The 24222-nt window shown below is 38.3% G+C and overlaps 1 protein-coding gene across 7 annotated transcripts in view; it reads left to right on the plus strand.

The window, feature by feature from the left end:
- The window catches only part of DST (dystonin), a 296486-nt gene that overhangs the window by 137382 nt on the left and 134882 nt on the right, over positions 1-24222 (plus strand). For all 7 annotated transcript variants that reach the window (XM_061460566.1, XM_061460567.1, XM_061460568.1 and 4 more), the window contains 21 exons: positions 9168-9280; positions 9416-9522; positions 10034-10153; positions 10464-10559; positions 10637-10764; positions 13664-13757; positions 14105-14259; positions 15111-15573; positions 15661-15789; positions 15977-16054; positions 16164-16325; positions 16461-16565; positions 18283-18378; positions 19381-19506; positions 19887-20039; positions 20281-20435; positions 20565-20691; positions 21759-21942; positions 22929-23086; positions 23415-23593; positions 23795-23933. In XM_061460566.1, coding sequence (XP_061316550.1) covers positions 9168-9280; positions 9416-9522; positions 10034-10153; positions 10464-10559; positions 10637-10764; positions 13664-13757; positions 14105-14259; positions 15111-15573; positions 15661-15789; positions 15977-16054; positions 16164-16325; positions 16461-16565; positions 18283-18378; positions 19381-19506; positions 19887-20039; positions 20281-20435; positions 20565-20691; positions 21759-21942; positions 22929-23086; positions 23415-23593; positions 23795-23933 — 3067 coding nt within the window. The remainder of the gene's footprint in view (positions 1-9167; positions 9281-9415; positions 9523-10033; positions 10154-10463; positions 10560-10636; positions 10765-13663; positions 13758-14104; positions 14260-15110; positions 15574-15660; positions 15790-15976; positions 16055-16163; positions 16326-16460; positions 16566-18282; positions 18379-19380; positions 19507-19886; positions 20040-20280; positions 20436-20564; positions 20692-21758; positions 21943-22928; positions 23087-23414; positions 23594-23794; positions 23934-24222) is intronic.

Here is a 24222-nt window from a genome sequence, read left to right on the forward strand (position 1 = left end):
CTAAAGAAAAAAGGTGAAGTATGGAAGATATAAAATAAAATTAAAGTCAAACAGATGCTTTTGGTAAAAAATGTGTGCACTCCTTTCCACATTTTATTTTTGTATTCTTACAGTTGTTAGTAATAGAGAGGTAATTTTGCTTTTAGCATTTACAAAAGGAATTCCAGCAAGAGCAGTATGTTCCTGTGTAACTAGATAATAGCATTTAATGAGTAGCCCCAGTGGTGCTTGTGTGGTGAAAAACAGTGTCTGTTCAGGAAGCACTGCAGGCTCAGTTTCCAGATAAAGCTGTTTTTTAAGGTCTAGTCTCAAGTGTTAGGTCTGTTCTAGTAAATGAAGCCTTGAAAGCTGTCCTGGGTCAATGCTGCCCCCTGAACTGGGCTTATGTGTTGCCTGGGAGGGTGTGGGTTGCAATGGGCCATGGCGCTGCAATGGGAAGGACTAGCAATTAGAAAGTCATGGGCACATGGTCTGACCTTTTGTCAACTTTCAGCATAGACATGTCCAGTTATACCTGGACTTCTGGTGAATTTCAGCAACCATTCAGAATGGTTAGGAAAAAAGTGGATAAACTGTGTTTAGGTCAGGCAGCAGTCCGACAAGCAAGGAGGACTGTAGTTTACACATGAAGGGTTTGAGACAAGAAAACAAACAAGGTTATTTTGTGTAATGCTATACCAAGGCTTGCCAAGACCACATGCAGACGGTTGTCTAAAATTTTGGCACTACTTAACAAGAATGGTAAGTGTTAGAAGTGCTACAGAGAGGGGAAGTGGTGTGAGTCTTCAAAGGGATGCATTTTGAGCACAAGTTTGAAGAAAAAGTTTTTTTACTATACTGTTAAAGAAATGTGGGGATCTGATCCAAAGCAGCCTTTTCTACTGGTAAACTTTGTGCAAAACCTTAATGATGCCTGCAGTTTTTAAGTTGTATATGGTTTACAGAGAGAGTGAGGAGAAAATGGTTTTACTATTCCCAAACAAAAGAGGAACAGAGGCTAACAGCGAAGGAAGGACACAAAGAGTGTATGTACACTGGGTGCTTCATGTGGGAGGAATAGAAGCTGCAGCAAAGAACATGTCCCCAAGGCAACAGCAGCATGACAGCTCCATAAATGCTAGACAGAGTGAGAGAGACAAATTTTGCAGGGTTACAGTGCTTTTCTTTTAAACTATTACTTTCATAACTCCGTGCACTGTCAGGATTAATAAGTGGATGTTTTTTGGAGTGCAACAAGCTAGATTCCTGCCTGCTAAATAACTGTTCTAGTTTAGAACAAGCTGTTTCAACCTTACTCAGAACGATTTGCTGTATATATATAGTTAATTGAACACTAAGCTCCTGGCTGCAGTGCATGTGGCATCCCTCCAATATTAAAACGTGTTGCACCTGATCAGGTACTGACATGAACACATTCCTTAAGGGGAGGGATAGCGATGCCTCAATTTGCAGTAACATGTTGGAACACCCTGGGGGAATGAATGAGAAAGAAACTAAATATTACACAGTGTCAAGCCTTAAAATGCTAGGGGATATGTTTTAAGTAAAGAGATTAGCTGGGTTTGCTAGTTTCAGCTTGCTGTTTTGTGACTCATAATTTATTGTTACCGAGCTTTAACAAAAAGAAAATGTGAGTGGGGTTGCATTACCCCCAGCTTCCCACCTGCCTCATTGTTCAGAAGCATGGTAGTTACTATTTCCAACAGTATTTGTTATGTAGAAGAAACAAACTTGACATTGAGAATTGACAATTTGGGAAAAGATAAACAGCATTTAGGGTGATTAAAAATATTGATAAGCAGACATGTCTTTAATGTAATTTGCCTGAGTATGCATATACATGTAACTAATGGGTTTAGAAATAGCACATAACCTCAGCTGCAGTTTAATCGAATGCACTCCGAAAAATTCTTTGATGTATCTTAGTGAAGACTGTATCAAAATGGAAGTGGAAGCAGGCCTGCAATATTAACACCTTGTGTGGTGGTTAGTCTTAGTAGGTATTAGATGGAAGACTTCCAGGCAGTTGGGTTGATGAATTTCAGATCTGGACTTAAAATGATCCTTGTGTATATTTTGCTGGATCCTACTGCAAAGCAGCAGCTGAATGAAAGCCAACAGTCCCATACAGAGAGACCTTGACAGGCTTGAGAAATGGGCCCATGCAAACCTTGTCAAGTTCAGGAAGGCCAAGTGCAAGGTCCTGCTCCTGGGCTGGGGCAATCCCAAGCACAACTACAGGTTGGGAGGGGAAGAAATTCAGAGCAGCCCTGCAGAGAAGGACTTCGGGGTGTTTGTCGATGGGAAAATGAACATGAGCCAGCAGTGTGTACTTGCAGCCCAGAAAGCCAACTGTATGCTGGGCTGCATCAAGAGGAGCGTGACCAGCAGATCGAAGGAGGAGATCCTGCCCCTCTACTCTGTTCTTGTGAGACCCCACCTGCAGTACTGCATCCAGCTCTGGGGTCCCAACACAAGAGGGACATGGACCTATTGGAATTAGTCCAGAGAAGGACCATGAAGGTGATCGGGGGCTGGAGCACCTCTGCTGTGAAGACAGGCTGAGAGAGTTGGGCTTGTTCAGCCTGGAGCAAAAAGGCTCCAGGGGGACCTTAGAGCAGCTTCCAGTACCTAAGGGGAAGACCTGCAAAAAGGCTGGAGAGAGACTTCTTACAAGGGCATGTAGGGATAAGACAAGGGGTAATGGCTTTAAACTGGAAGAGGGTAGATATAGATTAGACATTAGGAAGAAATTCCTTACTGTGAAGATGGTGAGGCACTGGCACAGGTTTCCCTGAGAAGTTGCGGCTGCCCTGTCTCTGGAAGTGTTCAAGGCCAGGCTGGATGGGCTTTGAGCAGCCTGACCTAGTGGAAGGTGTTGCTGCCCATGCAGCTGGGGGGTTGGACCTAGGTGATCTTTAAGGTACCCTCCAACCCAAACCATTCTGTGATTCTTTTTGTAATAACTGAGGAAAAAAAAAATAAATACTGTGATGAAATCAAAGCTATTCTCTTGCTTAGGTCAAATGGAGATAAAGTGAAAAGTAAAACTTTGGATTGAAAGGCCAGGTTTTTCTTAAGGGTGTCAGTTGTTTTTATCCAAAAGAGTATGGTGTCTGAGCAGTGGTGGCATATGTGCCCATGACCAAGAGGTCTTGGTCTTCTAGCAGTGCTTTTGGCAAATTTGTGTCACATGTAGAAATGGTTGCCTCTCGGGCAGGATGGCTCAAGAAGCCTTTGGGAAATCTTCTGAACTCATTGCAATACCTCACCCTTCTTCCCTCTTGGTAACTGTATTAATACCACCAGGAAGCCAGTGTGTCAGGCCATCACTGCTAGGGTCTGGGGGAGCAGAACAGACAGATCATTTGGTTGGGTTTCTTCATAGTCTCTTTGGTATTCAAACACTCTAAGGAAGGGCATGTTGTTTATGATTATTTCTGTGGATTGCAGTGTGGGTTGAGGTTAACAGCTACGAGCCTGATCCTATTCAAATTTTACCGTAGGCAAAATGTTTTCACAGTTACTGTACCATTTCTGGTTTTGTCATGACAAAACCATCTCATATTACAAAGAGAATGTAAAATCTGGTTTTAAAGTTGGTGCAAGGACTGGCTGAGATTCTTTCTAGTTTCATTGTTGTATGTACTGAGCTTGAAATCTACATTGCAGACCTACTGCCAAGTTGTGATAAGGGCTCCTTAGGCATGGCTGAAGCTGAAGCCCATGTTTAACTAATAGGTCTTTGATGTTACAATGCCTCAATTGTGTCTTTATCTAAATCGGTATGGCAAGTGTCAGGTGAAGTTTTGCTGTGCTAACAAAGGTGGGTCAGGAGGCTTATCTAAACTTTGCTTATCAAATCAAGGACATGCATGATAAAATTAATTATCTGAATTAGCTATGTATATTGTTATCTGAGAAAAATCCACAATTTGGTATGGAATCCAGACCTTCTGAAAGGGAGGTGGCCTAGGGTATAGTGGAAGATATTGTTGACTTGGGAGTCAATTTTGTACCTCAATTCCTCAGCATGGGGTTTTTGACACCAAGGAACATGCTGCAGAACCTTGTGCTGTGTGTCTGCATTGTGGTCCTTGATTCTGATGATGGAGGACATCTGTTCCTCCTTCATGCCACAAAGTCACGCTTAACATTTTTTTGAAGAGGAACTCTCCTCTTCCTCCTCTGTAAGTGATCCGACTGTGTGGAAAGAAATCTGACTTTAGTCTGCTCCCTGAAACTCGGGTTTCCAAGTTCTCTGAAACAGGGTTACTGAACACAGCTAGTCCTTTATGGCCTTTTATTCCCTAAGAAGATAGAATATTATTCCCTTTATATTGAAGCTCCCATGCAATGATGGAAAAAAAAATCAGGAAAATAACTGTGGTAGGCATATATATTACCAAAGCATACCTCCAACTCTGTAAGTAGATCTCATGGTCATTGACAATGTACAGAGCACTGCATCTGCAAACATTGAGCATCAATAGAAATACATAGGTCACAAGGATAGTAGTATGTGTTAGTTGAATGCTGGGAGTTATTCTCATGGTGTTAATGCCTCAGTCTTTCCAAAACAGGCTCTTTGGCAAGCTTGTTTTGAAAAAGACTTGGGCTTGTACCTGACATGGAGACACATTCTTCAGTAGCCTCCCAAACATTGACTCTATGTACAAGCTGGCATAAATATTTTCTAGTGTTTTTGAGGCTCTGTTAAGGGATAGGTTAAATGGTAGCTGTTACTATATAGTAGGTTGAATAATAAATTGATTTTGCTTCATCATCTTGTTTATAGATTTCCTGGGGAAGTAACAGGAGATATGTGTTAGAAGGGATAGAGCTAACGTGTCTGTTTTACATGGACATTTCCTATTTTCTGATTCCTTTCTTGGTAATTTTTCTGCTATTAAGCGAAATCTCTAGAGTAGATTATTATATATCTCTTGCCTCTTCTGAAATGTATGTTGAACCCTTTCTGCTGAGAAGTCTCTATTCTTTTTTATAAATTTATTTTATGACTCTGTATTCTGGCATTGTCTTTGTTTCAGGAGTCTTCCCATCCCTAAAAAATGCATGAGTCTGTCTGGCACCTGTCCTTTTCAATTGTCTGTGAACAATGAAGCCAGGAATTTATTTAATTTTTATAGGCATTTTCTAAAGACAGCAGTGGAAAAGCTAAATGGACTGTAGTGACATGTAGGTTTCACTCTGCATCTTCAGTCATGTTTTCTCTGAGAGTTCTGCTTGAAACTCACTATATTAATACTTCTGCTCAATATAAGCCAAGAAAGAAATACATTTTCATATTAGGTATTACTCAGGCAGCATCCAGGGTTTTGACCAAAACAGAACTGTGTAAATTGAACACCTTAGATGGTTCATGTAAATAGCTTCAGGCTTGTTAGTTAGCCTTGTGAACATGTTTAACAGTATTTTCATGTGGACTATTACTCTGTAATCTTACTCGCTCATATTACTCTGGAATATTACTGGTTTACTATGTGTTAGATTCTGCCTATGGGAAAATCTACACATGCCTAACTTTGTTTATTATGCATAAGTCTTTGATTTCAAGGAGTCTTTCCAAAGTAGAAAGGTTGCATTTTATCCATTTCACTTGCTTCCCTATGTGGTGCTATTTGTTTTCTTGTTGATCATAATTTTGTCAGCTTCCTAATTGAAATTAATCACACCTTTTTTTCCCCCCTCGCTTCTGATACAAATTGTGTCTAATTTCTAACACCTACACTAAGATCTCAGATGGCAGCCACCAATCTTTTATAAATGAAATGATTAATGATTTGCGATGTGGAAGCCAAACTCCTTGACTTAGGTGTGCCTGCAGCAGAAGCATCTCCTTTGCATGGAATGTTCCAACCCGGCTGGTGTTCGGGATGTTTATGTGTGTGTTTTGATGGCAAGGGCCCAGCCCACTGAAAAATCTGCCATAAGATGACTCACAGTATTATGACAGAAGGTAGAGTCATCATCTTTTACTTAACGTGCATTTAATTTAGTTCTTGGTTGTGTATAAAACCACTTAATAGTTTATGCAAATTGATGTAAAATATTTATACTACATGACAAATAGCTTCTACAAAACTCATGTACTTTCTTTTTAGCCTTAAAAGTGGAAATGTTTGCCATGATGGATGGTGCTAATGGTAAATCTAATGTTTACTTCAATTAAGACAATTAGATAAATATGTATTAGAATGATACTCATCACAATTGCAGTTTAAGCAGTTAGTAGCATTTCAGAGTTCAAAGGAGAAATGGAATGCTAAAGATACTGGAAAATAATTGCCAGCCTTTATTATACAGTCCCACAACGCTCACTGTGTACAGTCTATGCTTGATAATACCAGATTCCCTTGTTTCTTCAGAGAAGGATGGTGTTCAGTGATTGCAGCACTGAAAACTACATGGGAATGCTCAAATGCAAATTCACATGTACCTAGTTAGTGTACAGATATCTCTGCCAGCTTACAGCAGATAAAAATTACTTTTATTTAAAATCACGAGAAAACACTCTTAAACAAAGGGAACAGTGTTGCAATCTGATTTCCTATGGCATGTTTTTTGGATGTATTATTCTGGGACTAAAAAAAAGCTTTTAGTGAGCTCTGGGAGGTAAGCTCCTTTTCCTGTGGCTTTGCAATGTATCCCTCTACTATTTGTGAAGAAAAAAAGGTGACCTGCAGAGAGTGGAAGTCCCAAGCCCCTGGCAGCGTGCGCTTCCCGTGGTCAGTACCAGGTGCTTTTGTATTCAAGACATAATACCTGCCTTTTCCCTTTTATAAACTATCAGTGGGCTTGTTCTCCGTCAGCTGTTAAGCCTCTGCTTTAGACAGCCGAAGACAGAGGTGAATGCTGTCTTCTGTAGTATTTTCTGGTAGATCAAAACTTTAGATACAGACTGGTTAACCTAAGTCGGTATGCTGTGTGTTAAGTGTATAGTTAACTGAAAACAACAGTGTTCATTGCATTTCTCTCTTGTTCTTAAAGGGGAACTGAAATAACCCTATGCTGGTAGGAGTTGCAGTGATAGGTATGTTTAAAAAGGCGGGGAGGCATCTCACAGATATCTGTGATTTTTGAGTAATATATCATTTAAGGTATATTACTCGAGAGCAGTTGTTTTCATCAGTTTTTTTACCTGTATCACTGTGAGATACAGAAGAGAACCTTACCTCCTCTTCATATTCTGAGATTATCATGTCAGTATCTCTACAGCTTGCAGCGCATTTTCTGGAAATAGTCAAGGCTTTTACAGTAACTTGTAATTTCTTGTTCTGAGAGCTGGCAATCAAACAGGCATCTTAAGTGATTCTTGAGCCATTTTTATCAAGTGTGAAACAAATGTAAAGAAGGCAGGAGAAAAAAAATAACCAAACCACCAGTATACACTTACAGAAATCTGCTTCTCTTGTCAAAACTGTGCTGTGAAAGTGATCTTTATTACTCATACTATCTCCATTATTGTGGCTGAAATAAGAGACTGGAGTTCTCTGTTTCCTTTTCTAGTACTGCCTTTTATTTTTCATGGATTTTCTGTGCTGCTGAGAGCAACAGATGATATTGGTTTTGTTGCATTGTTTCCATTGCACTCAGATTCAGAGCAGAATAGCATGAGCTTGGTCATGCTCCCACTAAGCATATTGGAAGTGGAAAGTCCTGATGGTTTAGGAGGATTATGTTTCTTTTTACACCACCTAAGTTTTATTATTAATTAAATGTTCTTTCAAGAAATAATAGGTGCAGTATTGTTACCGGTCTTGTAGACTTGTCTTCTAAAGAACACAAAGAAACCAGGGATTCTAAATGGCTGAAAAGAAAAACATTTTTATTTACAGTGCACCTGTCGTTAGTTAAAAGACAAGCTTGTATTGAGTTTCACCTTTTTGTGATCAAGGGAATTCTGGGGTGTTGTCAAATGAAGTGGTACCATTCGTTTTGAGCAATGTGAATATTTAACAGTTTTATTTCCCTCTGTTGCAATAATTCAAAGCTTCTGGTAGGTAAAACTAAGAAAATAGTTTTTCTAGAAAATGAGAAAATTTAAGGAGTGAGTTGTTCACGAAAGTTTAGATGTCATGTTTTTTTCTTACAGGGTTTTGTTTTAGGGTTTCTTTCTTCAGTGTGGGACTGGTTTTCAGTAGTGTAGGATTTCAGTATCAACAGTTTCAGACCCCTGTGACTCTAGTTAGCTTCAGTGAGCTGAGTTTTTGCTTAGCATCTTTGAAAATCCCTTCTTCCTTTTAGTTGTTATGGCTGAGAGGATACCCTGTGCTGAAAGAGACAGACAGTAACACACTGCCCTGAGAATTGCAAGATCTAAAAGCCAAGTGCCACATAGCAAACCTAAAGGACACTATTAATTTGAAGTTTTACAGTAATTTTAAACATAAAAGTAGTGTTGCTGGTACAGGATGATACTTATGGGCCTTAAAAATGTTTATAGATGAGACTGGCTTAAGAGAAGTATTCCATTAAAACAAGAGTGTTGTGGCTGGCAGTGGAATTCAGCAGGATGAGGGTGTGAAGGTGTAAGTGCATGGGCTGAGGGTTGTGTGCAAGAGAACCAGCAGCAATGTTTAACCAAAAGCAGGGCTTCAGTGCAGTTTGAACAACTTTCTTAAAGCCCAGTGAGAACAACTGTCTTCCAGGCTGAACTGATGTTTTTGTGACAGAACTTGTTTCTGTGTGGGTTCTAACATGTGCTGGAAAGTTTGATGCAGGATGACTAAAAGTTGTAAAGGCAGTAGAAATGAACTTCCTCATGGAAATGGGTCCTAAGGGAAAAGTGACTTTAACCTCCTTAAGGGCAGTGGAAAGGAGAAGGTGCTATAGTAGAATGGCAGTGTACATTAAGAAACATGCATAAGAAAATACGTACATACATACATATATATATGTATATATAAAAGGGATGGCTAAAACATTTACCTTGTAGATAAGGAACAGAAAGTGTTGTAGTTGCCTGCTGCTTGTGTTTGTCACTTAGCACTGACCTCAGTTGCTTCACCTGATTTTAATGAAATTTTTCTTAATGAAAGGTCTGTTGCTGTATCTATCCATGGTCTTGGTTTGATTTACTAATACAGCAGTAATTTAAACGTGGGAAAGAGTTGTAATCAAGTATTACTTTTTTTATTTGACAGGCCGGACCTGATAGACATGAATACCGTTGCTGTTCAAAGCAACCTTGCAAATTTAGAACATGCTTTTTTTGTAGCAGAAAAACTTGGTGTTGCCAGACTTCTGGATCCTGAAGGTAAGATAACTGCAAAGGGCTTTGTTGCAAAAACCCTAACGTTAAAATAAAATCCAATCTGCCTGCAGGTTGTAGCATATTTGTGGGCATTCTTACAACTACATGATACAGTACTGTTCTGTCTTGCTCTTTTAGATGTTGATGTTTCTTCACCCGATGAGAAGTCAGTAATAACGTACGTGTCATCACTTTATGATGCATTTCCCAAAGTACCAGAAGGTGGTGAAGGCATTAGTGCAAATGTAAGTAGGAGAAAAATACTTGTGCAGTGTGTGAGCTTCATTAACACAGTTTTTGATTTCAGAATGTTAGCTGGATCATCTGTCACACTCCTCTGTCACATGGTTTTTCAGGTTGAGATTTTAGAGGCTTAGCAGGCATTTCAAGTTCTGGACAAAAGCAAAAAGTTTAAACCAAAATACCTGAAGTTGGAGAAAGATAAGAGTGAAAGCTCTTACTTTTCAGTCGTGGACCTACAAATTGTGCCTCTCTAATTCTGATCAGTTTGAGGTTTATTAAAGTAGAAAATGTTTTGTTTCCAGTGGAATTATTTAGGACCAAAACTAGAGAGTAAAATCATGTATTTGGAAGCTTTAAATGAACTGTAATGAGTAAGTAAATATTGGTTCAGAGTTGCAGGGTTTAGAAATCTATTTTCTATGTGTGTGAACACTTCAGAGTCAAAGATAAAGCAAAAATGAGCCCTCAGATTATTTTCTTCTGACCTGTGATCTGGGTTGTGCTTTTTGGTAGGATGTTGAAGTCAAATGGGTTGAATATCAGAATATGGTGAACTACCTCATGCAGTGGATCAGACATCATGTCACGATAATGTCTGACAGAACGTTTCCCAACAATCCCGTGGAATTGAAGGTGAGGCGTCATGTCTTAAACTCTTTGTTGGAATGACACTTTATCTCACTGACTCAAAAGCATGCTTGAACAAATGAAGTGCCTGTTGATGTATGTAATCGAGTATAAAACAGTACTACTCCTTAACCTTTTCAGAGTACATTATGAACAATCAAAAGCTAATCTTTAGCTTGTCACTGATCATTTTTTGTAGAACTCAAGTAGAACAGTGTAAGAACAGAAGCTGATGAAGAATATTAAGGGAGAATTTGGGAAGTAGGGTTACATTCACTGTAAAAAAAAGTTGATGATGGTTTTTGTGTTTCTGTAGGCACTTTATAAACAATATTTACAGTTTAAAGAAACAGAAATTCCACCAAAGGAGGCAGATATAGTAAAAATTCAACAGCTATATAAACTGCTAGAGGTAAGTTTTAACAAGCATTAAAATGTATAAAGTTCATTTTCTGTGGCTTAAAATAACAAATATGTATGATTGCTAAGGTCTGGATAGAATTTGGACGCATCAAGCTTCCTCAAGGCTACCACCCAAATGACACAGAAAAAGAATGGGGAAAGCTTATTATTGCCATGCTGGAAAGAGACAAGACCCTTCGGCCTGAAGTGGAGAGGTATGCTAGTGAATGTTTGTCAGGCTTGGTTAATACCTTTTCAGTTGGATTAATTTGTATTGAAAATTGTAGATGTCATCTTCCCTGGTAACATCCACATTACTTTTCTAGATCAACTAATTTTGCCTTTGTTCAAGGCTTGAATTTCTTTATCTACTTCACAGAAGCAGATCCAGATGGAAATAACTTGGGTGGTTTCAGAAGGTCATGATGAATAGTATCTGTGCCTCAGATCATCAACACACTTAAACACAAATATAAGCACCTTCTTTGTACAGTTAGTCAGAGCTATGTTCATACCACTTTGCTGTCTCATTTGGACTTGATTTCATATAAGCAACACCCTCATTCTTTACATGAAATGTATATTTCACTTGGTACATAGCACTGTGGGCTAACAGTCTGTTCTGAGGTTATTTAAAACTTGGCTGTACTCAAGAGCACAGTCTTCAGACGTGCAAAGTGCATAGGAGTCTTCCATGGTAGTAGAATGGGTGATACTGTTTGGAACATCACTAATAACATGTTGAGCGAGTTTAAAACCTTGATGCAGTCTTAGAGCATTTTTTCTTTTTAATGGTACCTCTTTTGAGTTCTGTGGCAGACACAGGTGCTATCCATTCATTAATTAAAAACAAAACCCCAAACTTTTATCTAAGTTAAATGAATCATAGGGCTTCTACCTGCAGGTAGGGGTATAGACCTGGGTCTGGATTCATTCTGCTTAACTTTAAGCACCCAAAAGAAACTCGTAAGAATGGAACCACTTATAGAGTATCCTGGCACTGACTCTCTGGTGACAACAGGGTGATTATTCTCTCTGGTTTAGGTGACTGAAATTGTGAAGAATCCAGGTCATTGTGTAGGAAGTCATCAGAAAGACAGATTTTAGCCAGAGAAGATCCTAACTACAGTCAGAGTTAAGTATGTGTCATGCTTACAAAGGCAAGAGCAATGTCAGGTTCAATGTGAGGTGCTGATTCACAGCTCCCTGCTGCGGAAGAAGTCCCTATGGAGGAATACAAGGTTGTCCCACCTTGTGCAGAGCAGAACACTGGAAAGGAGCAAAAGAAATACAGCTTACTAGACTTCATAGGTTAGTCTGTCCTGACCTGCCAAAAGCAAAGTTAGTGCCTGCCTTTGCCAAAAGGAATCCTGTTCATACTTGCTGAAAGCTGGATTATCTTTGTTGAGAACGTGTAGAAATGACATTAGTTTGTTTTTACTTTTTTATTCAGATAGACTGAGCACAGGATAAACCAAACATAAACATAAACTCCTTCCCGTATTTCAGGATTGGTAAACACTTAAAGTGACAGGTCATATGGTGATGGATCACTTCATGTGGTGGTCACTGTAAAATGAGAGAGAAAAGCTGATTAAGTGATTCTGGCTTAGTGACCAAGTTAAAATTGTTGGCTGATCTGGACAGAAGAACTTGGTCCATGTTTGTTGTATTGGTCGCTAGTTCATCTCAATAATAATGAGGTTGTGATACAGTTCCTGGGCTGGGATTTGGTTGTGGCAAAAATGTGACCTTGGCTAATATTGAAATTTGGCAAATCCTAAATATTGCAAGTCTTGTGAATACATCTGAATGTATCAACACAGATTGACAACATGGCTGGATTGCTGTATGAGATCGAAATTAGTATGATGTCAGTGAGGAGAGTGCCAAACTGAGTTCTGGTTTGCACAACTAGCAGAGTTTGGCATTACTGCAGGGGTGTGGCTATGCCTTTGCTGTGCTCTTCTGTGTAAACAGAATCATGGTGTGGGTGTGGTTTTCAGGAGGTCTGAAAAGCAGGGCATAAAATACTGAAAAAAACATCCCTAATCCAAAATCTGTGTTAAAATGTAAACTCAAGGGCAGTCATCAGATTTTTCTTACTTGTTTTGTGGTCAAAACAGCAAGAAGCACTTAGCTCGGAATATGGAACAAGCTGAAGGGAAATTTGCAGGAGGACAGATTAGTGGGACAGGGCAGTTAGTAAACATGCATACTTGGGCAGTGGAATAATGCTGGTGGGTTGGATGGTGTACAGGTGTCTCAGATTATATTGGTATGTGCTGATTAACCATGATATTCCCCCCAGTTTTATTGTGCAGTTCCACTTAAAGGAGTCAGCCCAACCTGGAAGTGTTTTGTAGCATACTGTGGACCGTGGAGTTCTCACTTCACTCCTTTTTGAAACTTTTCATTGAAGAGTCTGAGCAACACTGCACGGACTTCTTTAAGGTCTTATTTGGCTTACAGATACTTAGTGACACTTAAATAAAGTATTTGGCTTGTCTATCTCCTAGAAACGCCCTAATGTTGCTGCCTAGTCTGTACTTGCAAAGCTTTAATGTGCAAGGTAGGGAAGCCAAAAGCAAGGTAGCGTACATAGCCCCAGGTAAAATCCTTTGAAGAGCTGGCAGAATATTAATTGCTGGGTTTTGAATATGTGTACTGAAGCCTATTTAAAGGAGGAGTGCTGGGTGTTTCAAAAGCCAGTAGTGAAATTTCATCCCTAGAAGCTGTACATTTTGTAGGAGATTTATCTTTTAATTTTTCAGCAAATGTAAACAGCCAGAAGGACCTTGCTCTGGACGTAAAAATGAATAGCAGTAGTTATAGTTATCACAGCAGTGATTCGGTATTTAGCAACAGTACTAGTGCTCGAACCAGCGTTGACTCTAACGAGAATTTCCTTTCTGTTAATTGTGGTCCCACACTGATTAAATCTTGTATAAGCTTTGGTAATGGCACCTTAGAAGGAAACAGGTAACTTGGCATATGTATTTCTGCTTTGTGTTAGATGCTGTTTGTTTGTTTTTAAAGTCATGTAACATATATAGAAAATATAAATAGTATTTATGCTTATTTATTTTTCTGAAATGTTCTGGCATTACCTAGGTTGGAAATGCTGCAGCAGATTGCAAACAGAATTCAGCGGGACAGCCGGAGCTGTGAAGAAAAGCTAATACTTGCTCGGAATGCTCTGCAGTCTGTAAGTCACTTGGTGATTTTACTTGTCTGTGTTCATGAACTTAATGCAGTGGAATGGCTTCTTAAAAAACAAACAAACAAAAAAAACCCCGTTAGGATTTTTGAGTGCGTAGTTAATAGCTGCTACTTTTACTTGCAATGTACTGTTAATTTGGCATTTCTTTGAGAAAATACTAAAAATTGCCTTGAGTGAATTCTGTTACTTTTTTTTTTTTTGTCAGTAGTTAGATAAAAAGCTTTGCAGTTGTTTCAAGATCAGAAGTTTTTACAGAAGTATTAGGAATTCTTAATAGTTAATTTCTGTTTGGTTTAGCTACAGGGCTTAATGGCTTTCTCTTATTTATTCAGGACACCAAGCGATTGGAGTCAGGGCTCCAGTTCCAACATGAAGCAGAGATAGCTGGTTATCTTCTTGAATCTGAGAACCTTCTCCGCCAGCAATTGATTAACACCCAAATTCTTACTGATGGAAAATACTATCAGGCAGACCAGCTTGTGCAAAGGTACTTTACAGTGTATTTATATAAATAAATAAGTAAATGGGTACCCGTTAGGGACAACAGATTCAAATCATTATGTTTGTGGATAAACTTTGACAGTCTGTCACTGATCACCCAAATAAAGGTTATCAGGTATTCTGGTGGGTACATTGCCCATAAATGAAGACAAGAAGAGCTGTTAGTACACATTTGTGAAAATGAAGACATTCATCAGAACATGACTTTAATGTATAGTGATACCTGAGTATAAAGATGTTAGCTTGTATTTCTGCACCCAAAATGCTTTTAGAATTTGCTAACTTTGATTTTAAAAATGGAGGCAGGATATCTGGTGATAGCTGTAGGTGTCTTAACAGGTAATAAGTGGGGTAACATTAGCTTATATGTGTCAGAGTGTGTACAGTCTTGGCAGAAAGATGCATTTAAACAGCATAAAGCAATTCTATGAAGAAGTGGCTCTGAAGTTTTTCAGAATTCATCCTGGGCTGGGTGGGATCAAGCCCAGAACAACTCCTTGGCAGTGAACTAACTGCAAGCATTTGATCTGCCGCAACATGTAGTATCTTGTAAGATTTCTGCTGTGCTAATTGTTCACTGGAATCGTGTATGGTGCATGCCAGTGCCCATACCCTGCTGATTTTCTAGTCATCGCCTGATTTCTCCATGTTATAGGTATTTTTATATGTATAAGCTGACATACTCTACACCCTCTGATAGAAATGCTTTTTTATAAATATTTAAGTACAACTAAAGTGTAAGAGATCATGTGAATTCATATTGCTATTTAGTTCAACATGATAAACCTTAATCATAAGCATTCATCAAAATGATTTTTATTTATTTCATTTTAACAGAGTTGCAAAGCTTCATGATGAACTGATGGCCATACGGACCGAATGTTCTTCTGTGTACAACAAAGGGCGTGCACTGACAACAGAGCAGACAAAGCTGATGATATCAGGAATAACTGAAAGCTTAAACTCAGGATTTACAACAAATCTAACCCCTGAATCAAATGCTGCAATGACCCAAGGTTTAACACCTACTTTGACTTCTTCCAGCTTGACATCTGGCCTTTCATCAGGTCTTACTTCCAGACTGACACCAACCATCACTCCCGCTTACGCACCAGGCATCCCACCACGGTTAATTCAAAGCTATGTGACAGGAGTAGACAGTGGGACTCTGCAAACACTCAAACTGATGCAAATCAGGAAACCTCTTATGAAATCAGCTTTTGTGGATCAGAATTTACCAGAAGAAGAGGTGAACATGAAATTTGTCCAGGACCTATTGAGCTGGGTGGAAGAAATGCAGGTAGCAATCTTTATAGAAACAGTCTGCTTCTCATGATTACATTTATTCCTTGTAGGTCATGGGTAATTTTTCCTTCTTGTTTGTAAGGTTCAACTTGATCGAGCAGAATGGGGTTCAGATTTACCAAGTGTTGAAAGCCATTTGGAAAATCACAAAAATGTCCACAAAGCTATTGAGGAATTTGAATCAAGCCTTAAAGAAGCTAAAATGAGTGAGGTACAGCACCATATTCTTTATTTTTTTAGTTACTTTCTTACTGGGTGACCCATAAACTAATGCTGAATTTTTGAACTGTCTTAGTTTTACTTCTGATCACTAGATGATGCATCATGAAATCAGTAGATCTAATAGTTTAATATATGTAACCTATTTGTTGTCTTTTAACCTCATATACCAAATACAGATCCAAATGACTGCCCCTCTTAAACTCACTTATGCAGAAAAATTGCACAAACTGGAGAGTCAGTATTCAAAACTCTTGGTAAGTTTGTGATACGTCTCTGACACTCAGCTTTTCAGTGTACGTCATCTTTGATAAGGGAAGAGCTTTAAATTCTGCTATTTGTAAATCTGTTTTCTTTTTAATTAAGAACACGTCAAGAAATCAGGAAAGACATCTCGATACTCTTCACAGTTTTGTATCTCGTGCTACCAGAGAGCTGATATGGCTCAATGAAAAAGAAGAGGAAGAGGTTGCATATGACTGGAGTGAAAGAAACACCAATATAACAAGAAAAAAGGAATACCATGCAGTATGTATTGCTAGTGTAACACAGAGAGAATACTTAAATCCTCTTTTAGAATTCAAGAGATTCCTAAAACGTTTCTGGTTTCATTTTCTTTTTTTTTCTTTTTTTTTTCTTTTTTTTTTTTTTCTGGAAAAAAAGGAGTTAATGAGAGAACTTGATCAAAAAGAAGAAGTTATTAAATCAGTTCAAGAAATAGCTGAGCAATTGCTTCTTGAGAATCACCCAGCCAGGCTGACCATTGAGGTAAGTTAGTAAAAACTACGAACAAGAGAACAGTTTTGTGATTTAATAGACTTTAGATTTTTGGGGAAAAGAAGGGAAGTTCTAACTCACAAGGAATTAACAAAACTCTAAATAATGGGGCCTTTTTAATTACCTCTTCTGTGTCGCTGTTGTGTCTGTCTTTGTTTCTAAAAAAAGTAAAAACATCTTGGGTTGCTTAGATAAAACCCTCATGAGATTTAAAATCGAAATTTTCCAGAGTTGGTCTGTACAGATATTTCTGGTCATGCACACAGCTTTTACAGTTGTTGGTAGAAATTGCATTGGCCGATTGGCCGACTGGAGGCACAGAACAGTCCTTATGTGGTTTCTCCCTATTGTACTGAAAGAAGTTTCAGTAGAATTTTTTTGTCACTTATGTACAGGTTCCAATTACTGTTTAGGGTTGGTTTCATAATGAAAAGTGTTTGGATGTTAAAAATCTGACCAGGTGATGTGATTTACTTCAGGATTGAATCAAGCTCTATATTATAGGTATACCATATACAGAAAATTAGAAAATTTATTGTAGCTGTTGTAGGGTCATAGCAAGTTTCCAAAGGGGAATGTAAAATGCTTTTCCCTGTAGATCTTCAAGAAAAGAGTAAATACAGACAGTGGATGGTAAAAATAGAAACAATAAAAAGTTGTCTTATTGTATAAGAATTAAAAACCAGAGGATGGATTTTTATGGTTCTCTAGCTCAGTGAGTTTATATCTGCATAAATTGGAAACATGAAGAAAACTCCTCCCTTCCTTCCTTCTCATGACATTTACTTTGAATAATAAATTACTTTTTATGTAACATTGAGAGTTAAAAGTAGATGCCGTTCTAATGGCCTCTTATCAGTGGGATATACTTAATATATATTAAATATGCATATTATGAAACCAGACCATCACAGTGAAAATGATTATGAAGGTTATGATGTCTGCAATAATGCTATATTGGGACTTTTTTTTGGGGGGGGGGGGATTTATAGGAAATTGATGCCTTTTCTGCAAAAGAATCTAGGTATTAATGCATCATTTTGAAATTCATTGAAACCAATGGAAAAACTCGAACTCCGTGAGAAGCATACGGAACTGAAAAATTGAGATACTTGGCTGATTTCAGAAAGTCAACAGTACCCTCTGCTGGTGAGCGCTCGTGCAGTGCATCTCTAGTGGCAGCACCCTGCAGACAATATAGGAGGCATCAATCGAGTAGGGGTTAAGTTGCTGTGCAACTGCTACACAAAATCATACATTGCAGCGAGTCCTCATCAGTTATTTTTGTTGTGTATTCAGTGTTACTGTAATAATCTGATTTTTCTCTAGGCAGGATTCCAGCTATTGTGACTGAGTAGAGACAGAATTGCAGATGAGCTTAGACTGGGGCAACCTAAGGAGATGTTGTCCAGCCCATGCTTAAAACAGTGTCAGGGCTTTTAATGGCTGAATTCTGAACACGCGTAAGGATGGTGATTTCACAGCCACTCTGGGCAAGATTTGTTATGTTTGACTATGCTGTAGGGACAGGTTTTTTTCTCACTTGTAACTGGAATTTTCTTTGCTGCAGCTTGTTTTTCCTGGGTGAGAAGGTCAGGTATTGATGTTTGTGTTCGCTACATTACTTTTGTGTTTCCAAAATTCTGTAATTATATACGTGTTTTAATTTTAATTTTCCTTTTGTAAAAGATATCTCTCTTCCTTAAAGGCCTATAGGGCTGCAATGCAGACACAATGGAGCTGGATTCTTCAGCTCTGTCACTGTGTTGAACAGCATTTGAGAGAAAATGCTGCATATTTCGAGGTAAGAAAGTAAATAAATAAAAATGTGAAATGTTTTTAAGATTTTTCCATAGTCAAAAAGTTCTACCAAATGTGCTAGTTGCTGTCTCACAGCAGTTGTAGAATTGACGATTGTCAAATGCAATCACTAGATGATAAGCCGTGCTCCTGCAGTGTTACCAGATCTTTATTGTCTTCACTGCAGTTGTATCAGTTCACAGCAGATGAAAATATGTCCTGGCATTTTTTCAGAGTGCCACAGCTGCAAGTAGAGACTGAGAACAAAGCATGTTCTCTCCCTGTCATGTACAACTGCCATCAGTACAGCTTCTGCAGATGATGTAGAGCGGAGAGTGGTTGGTGATGCCCAAGGGAGAACATATTGTGGGTGGTTGTTACAGGACTACCCAAATAGAAGCAGAATGTAGGGGGGAAGAAATGAGAATTCTGAATTTAAGAAATGAGGTTTCAGGGACAGAAAGGGCGAAGATTATCACAGGACATTTCCCTTCCCAGTTGTGCTTACCCAGGACCCTAGTACAGAGGTGCAGGTGCCCACGCAGAACTGCCAAGCGTGGCAGCACGTTTCCCCTCCTGCATGAAATGGTTGCTCCAGGGTGCCTGCTGAATTTTGCAGCTAGTTTGCTGCAGTTTGTAGGCTTCATCTGTTCTTTACGTATGAAAGCAATTGTAATTCTAAGGGAAGTAAGAATCACTTCAGAAAAAAATTTCCATTGCAGGAACAGTAATTAACTAAGGTTCAATAACTGCTGAATTAATTTTGCATGTAGGTAGTACTGAGAATAACTGGTCTTACAGTGTGTGCCTTCTTGAAGAGTACTTTAGACATGAGATCATGAGTAATGTTGTGTGGTGAAGCGGTCATATCAAGCTACTAGAAAAGATTATTTTTAAAGAGGCATCACGTCCTAGATGAAGCGATGAAGAGAAAAGCTTCATCGTGTAGCTGTTTGTATACTTTTTAGGTTGTTTAAAAATAACCCCGATATTTATCTCATCCTAGTTTTTCAGTGATGCCAAAGAAGCCATGGAATATTTAAAAAATTTGAAAGATACCATATACAGAAAATATAGTTGTGATAGATCAAGCAGCCTTCATAGGCTGGAAGACCTTGTCCAGGAGTCTATGGTAAGAATTCAAGGATTCTATTAATGTGAGTTATAATTAAACAGGAAATGTGTAGATTATAATTGAATGTAAAAGATGTGTTAAAATTATTCCTTAAAAGTGAAGGGGAAAAAATTGGTTTTTAGAACTTACAGTTAAATAAGTGTATCTCTCCATGTGAAATGACTTTTTCATAACTTTAAAATACAGCTTCATTTATTTCTTTATCTTTAAAGTCCTAGATGTGGGAAAACAGTGGCTTCAGAAGGACACTTGTATAATGTATTACTTTTAAGAAACACAGTAAAAGAAGTCATGAAAAGAAAAGCTTAAAAGGATCAAAGAAGCAGCACTGTACTCTAGCCATCTCTTCTGACGTATTCTTCTCTTAACTGTTTTAGGAAGAGAAAGAGCAACTCTTGCAGTATAAAAGCACAGTAGCAGGCCTTGTGGGAAGAGCAAAGGCAATAATTCAGCTGAAGCCAAGGAACCCTGACTGTATACTCAAAACATCCATCCCAATTAAAGCCATCTGTGACTACAGACAAATTGAGGTTAGAAACTTGAATTTCCTCAAATAAATTAGAGATGTGAGAATTAAGTTAAAGTTTCATTAATTGCCATGTTCCTGGTGAATGCTGGGTTCTTAATTTCTTCCACCCTACTAAACAAGAGCAAATACTTGTGTTGAACATTGGTTTTCTTGTTCTGTTGCTTATTTGTTGACACCATATACAGAGGGGCTTTGTAGAAGTATTTTGTAATTAAATGGTTCTGCTTTTCTGTTAATACTAGATAACTATTTACAAAGATGATGAGTGTATATTAGCAAACAACTCCCATCGTGCTAAATGGAAAGTCATTAGCCCAAGTGGTAATGAGGCCATGGTTCCATCTGTATGCTTTACAGTTCCTCCACCAAACAAAGAAGCGATAGATACAGCTAACAGGTAGGAAGAAAACAAAGCACTTTAAAATAATACATTTATATGAAGCTTGGGTTAAAGTAACAACTAAACTTTCTTTTCCCCGTTTCATGTGTTGCTGTGATCTAAAGTTGGAGCCTTTTTATGTTTCAGGATTGAACAGCAATTTCAGAATGTTCTGGCCCTTTGGCACGAGTCACATGTAAATATGAAGAGTGTGGTGTCCTGGCATTACCTGACAAATGAAATTAAAGCAGTTCGAGCTGGCAATGTAGCCTCGGTATGTGCTATGTCTGGGAAAGGCCTTGTAGCCATTCACTACAGTTCCCAGAAATGTATGGTCAATAATTTGCTGCCATCTTCATCTTCTGTGTGGGAATGCTGGTTACCACTGTGCAACATTATTCATTTATTTAAGCAACCACAGATACATTAGGGGAAGGAGAAGAGAGGTGGTGTCACGAGAGCTACCTGTACCCTTATTGTGCTGATCTCTCTAGTCACCTGTTTTCGTCAGAGGAACAGGATCTCTCGAAAGGAATGATCGGTGAAATTTGTTCTACAGGAGTCTAGCTTTCTGAATTTATGTTGGAAGTATCTGGGGAGATCAGTTAGCTTCATGAGGCTAAGGTTAATTTTCATGAAAACCCCCATTATTTCCTTGTGCTACAGTTTCTTACTAATGATTGAACAGCTGTGAAGTGACAGTCTTTCAGCTGAACACCTATTCCTTCATAATGCATTTTTTTATTCTGACACATATCTGTAACTTCAGATGTTAAATAACTGGCTAGGATCAGTTTGTCAGAAATGAAGTACTGATACAGATCTTTCTGGCTAAAACAGTGTGTGAGATCACTGAATTACACAATGTTAGATTTATAGCATAACACTATTTAATACAGTAGTTTATTATACAACATTGGTGTTATCTGTCCACAAGCTGTTGAAATAATATTTGCAATACCCAAAATGACATTTTCACTGTATTTCCCACTGTTGCTGTTTGAAAGAAGGAATCTGAAATAATTCTTGAAGTGTCCCTACTTGTATGACTTCTGCTGGTTTCTTGTTGCTATGTGGCAGTAGATGGAGAAATGGTGTCTGATGTAGGGTTGGCTTAACGCAGCCATTTGCTGGCATTAAAGATGAAAAAGGATTTTGTGGTGGGTGTAAACTATCAGTTGTCAAGTGGACTCCAACTTAGGCACAAGCAAACTTTCAGAACCTTGATTCTTTGACTTTACCATCTTAGTAATTGGGCAATGTTGGTTTTCGATAAAAAGCGTTACAGGGAACTGTGTGAGTCTTTGCTAATCCTGCCTTGGGTTTTATAATCTGTTGCAGATAAAGACGATGCTGCCAGGTGAACATCAGCAGGTTCTAAGCAATTTGCAGTCCCGCTTTAATGATTTTATGGAAGATAGCCAGGAGTCAAAGATCTTTACAAGCTCCGATACAGCACAGCTGGAAAGGGAAGTTAATGTTTGCAAGCAATACTATCAAGAGCTTTTGAAGTCTGCAGAAAGAGGTAAAACTTAGCTGAGAACAGTAGAAAAATGTCCTCAGAAAAGAGATTGTAGTTCTTGATACAACTTCTCTCTGCATACAAGCTCTAGTGAATCACTCGTTTTACATTTGTATTGTTAATGCCCTAGTTCTTCTGAACAGCTAGAGAGCCTATGCACAATTTTAACAGTATGCACAATTACATAGTACAGAATCTCTTAAGTTTTTTTAACTTTGTATATAGAGCTATGTGAAAATACTGATGTGTTACTTAATATACAGAATGCTACAAAAAAAATTATATCAAAGAATCTATTCTGTGCATTACAGCTCACTGTTTAGTCATGCCTTCCTTGTTTTTGAATGCTGGAAATGCACCTTGCTTACTTTGTTGAGTTCATAATGGAATTGAAAACTTTTTCACACTATTATGGCAAGGAAAATGTCCAAGATATTTTTGTTGCGCCACAGAATACCTGTAGTTACTACTGTCTTGACTCTTTAAGTACAGTAACAACAGAAAGCCTCAGATATGTGTTCTGATTTACTGTCAAGTAGCTTATGACTTAAAGAAATAACAGTAGTGCAAAGCTGATTAAGGCATCAACAGAATTCACTTAAGGAAAGATGTTCATCTGAGAGAGAGGATTTAAAAATAAAGGAAAAAGCCCTGGAGGTTTATTGTAGTATTGTGCCTGATACCATCTGACTGAAAGAATCAGTCACTGAGTTCAGCAGTTGTCTGCATAGGGGTGGTGCCTGTGCCTGGGATGAATGGTCAAAGATGTATGCTAATTTTTCATGTCTGAGGAGGTGATCTAATAATAGCTAATATTTAAGGGTTCCTTAAAGTTTGCCTTATAGCCAGAATTCCAATTGAAACTGATGGGATTTCAGCCAATTATGAAAACACCTGTAGAACAGTGACTTTATAAAGCATTTCATTAGAAAACATGGTGAAAATGACATAATGGCTTTGTTTGCTAATGTGTGTGTTTCTTTCATCAGAGGAGCAGGAAGAATCTATTTACAATCTGTACATCTCTGAAGTCAGAAATATCAGACTACGGCTGGAGAGTTGTGAGGAGCGGTTAATACAGCAGATCCGAACCCCAGTGGAAAGGGATGATGTACATGAAAACTTGGTTAGGATTTCAGAGCAAGAGGTGAGCTCCTGAGAAAGGCTGTTTTACCTAGGCAAAGAGTTTTATTTTAAGAGAGATGTATCCACATGTTTTGAGTGTGCCACAGACATTCCTGGCTATGCCTTGGAAAGATAAGAGTCAAAGATTAAGCTTGTGTTTGTGAGGAAAGAGATGCCAGTAAATGGCAGCTGTTAGTTTCTCTCTTATACATATGTTCCCTTTTTAAAAAAATTAATGGTGTCCACATAAAACAAGCAAAGGAGACCAGACCTGTACTGATTACGATAGATAGAGTATCCATCAGGTTGATGTAGGATAAAAGCACTGTCAATCACCTTTCGTTTTACAGGAACTGAAGAAAGAACTGGATCGACTGAAGGATGACTTGGGAGTCATCACAGATAAATGTGAAGAGTTTTTCAGTCAAGCTGCTGGTTCACCTTCAGTCCCTGCTCTGCGCTCTGAGCTCAGTGTTGTTATTCAGAACATGAACCAAGTTTATTCCATGTCTTCCATTTACATAGATAAGTATGTAATAGGCCATCTTCACGTATGTTTTAGTTTAGTTTAGTCTTCAAAATCAATTAAAGTTATTGGTATGATACTACTGATCAAGGAAAAGGGAGTTAACGTTTTAATGTTGTATAAAGTGATATGGAAGGGCTGAAAAACAAGTGCATTGAATGTTGTTATTTATGGTTCAGTTAACAGGAGATTACTGTTTTTTAGATTAAAAACTATAAAATTGGTGCTGAAGAACACCCAAGAAGCAGAATTGTTAGTAAAACGCTACGAAACTAAGTTGTGTGAAGAAGAGGCTGTAACAGCTGACAAGAACAATATTGAAAATCTGATGGGTACATTGAAGGTAAGAGTTGGCTGGTACCTTTTCATGGGCAAATTAAAAAAAGATAGGAAAATGATATGTCTTATAACACCTGTTTTAGTTAAGCTGTACTTTTATCAAAACTTGGCTTATGTATTTGGGGAAAAGTCTGTATTAGGATTGACATCTCAGAAAAAAATGAGAGCTTTGGAACAGTAGGAATTGAGTAGTTTGCATGTGCATTCCTGCTATTTGGAAATGCTTTGGAGTATCTGAACTCCCACGAGTTCACTTAACGGGAGTTCACTTATGGCACTTAATGCTGCCGCAA

Source organism: Pezoporus flaviventris, unplaced genomic scaffold (genome assembly GCF_033815535.1).
Source record: "Pezoporus flaviventris isolate CSIRO_AGI_PZ_B2104156 unplaced genomic scaffold, CSIRO_AGI_Pfla_v1 ptg000031l, whole genome shotgun sequence".
NCBI lineage: Eukaryota > Metazoa > Chordata > Aves > Psittaciformes > Psittacidae > Pezoporus > Pezoporus flaviventris.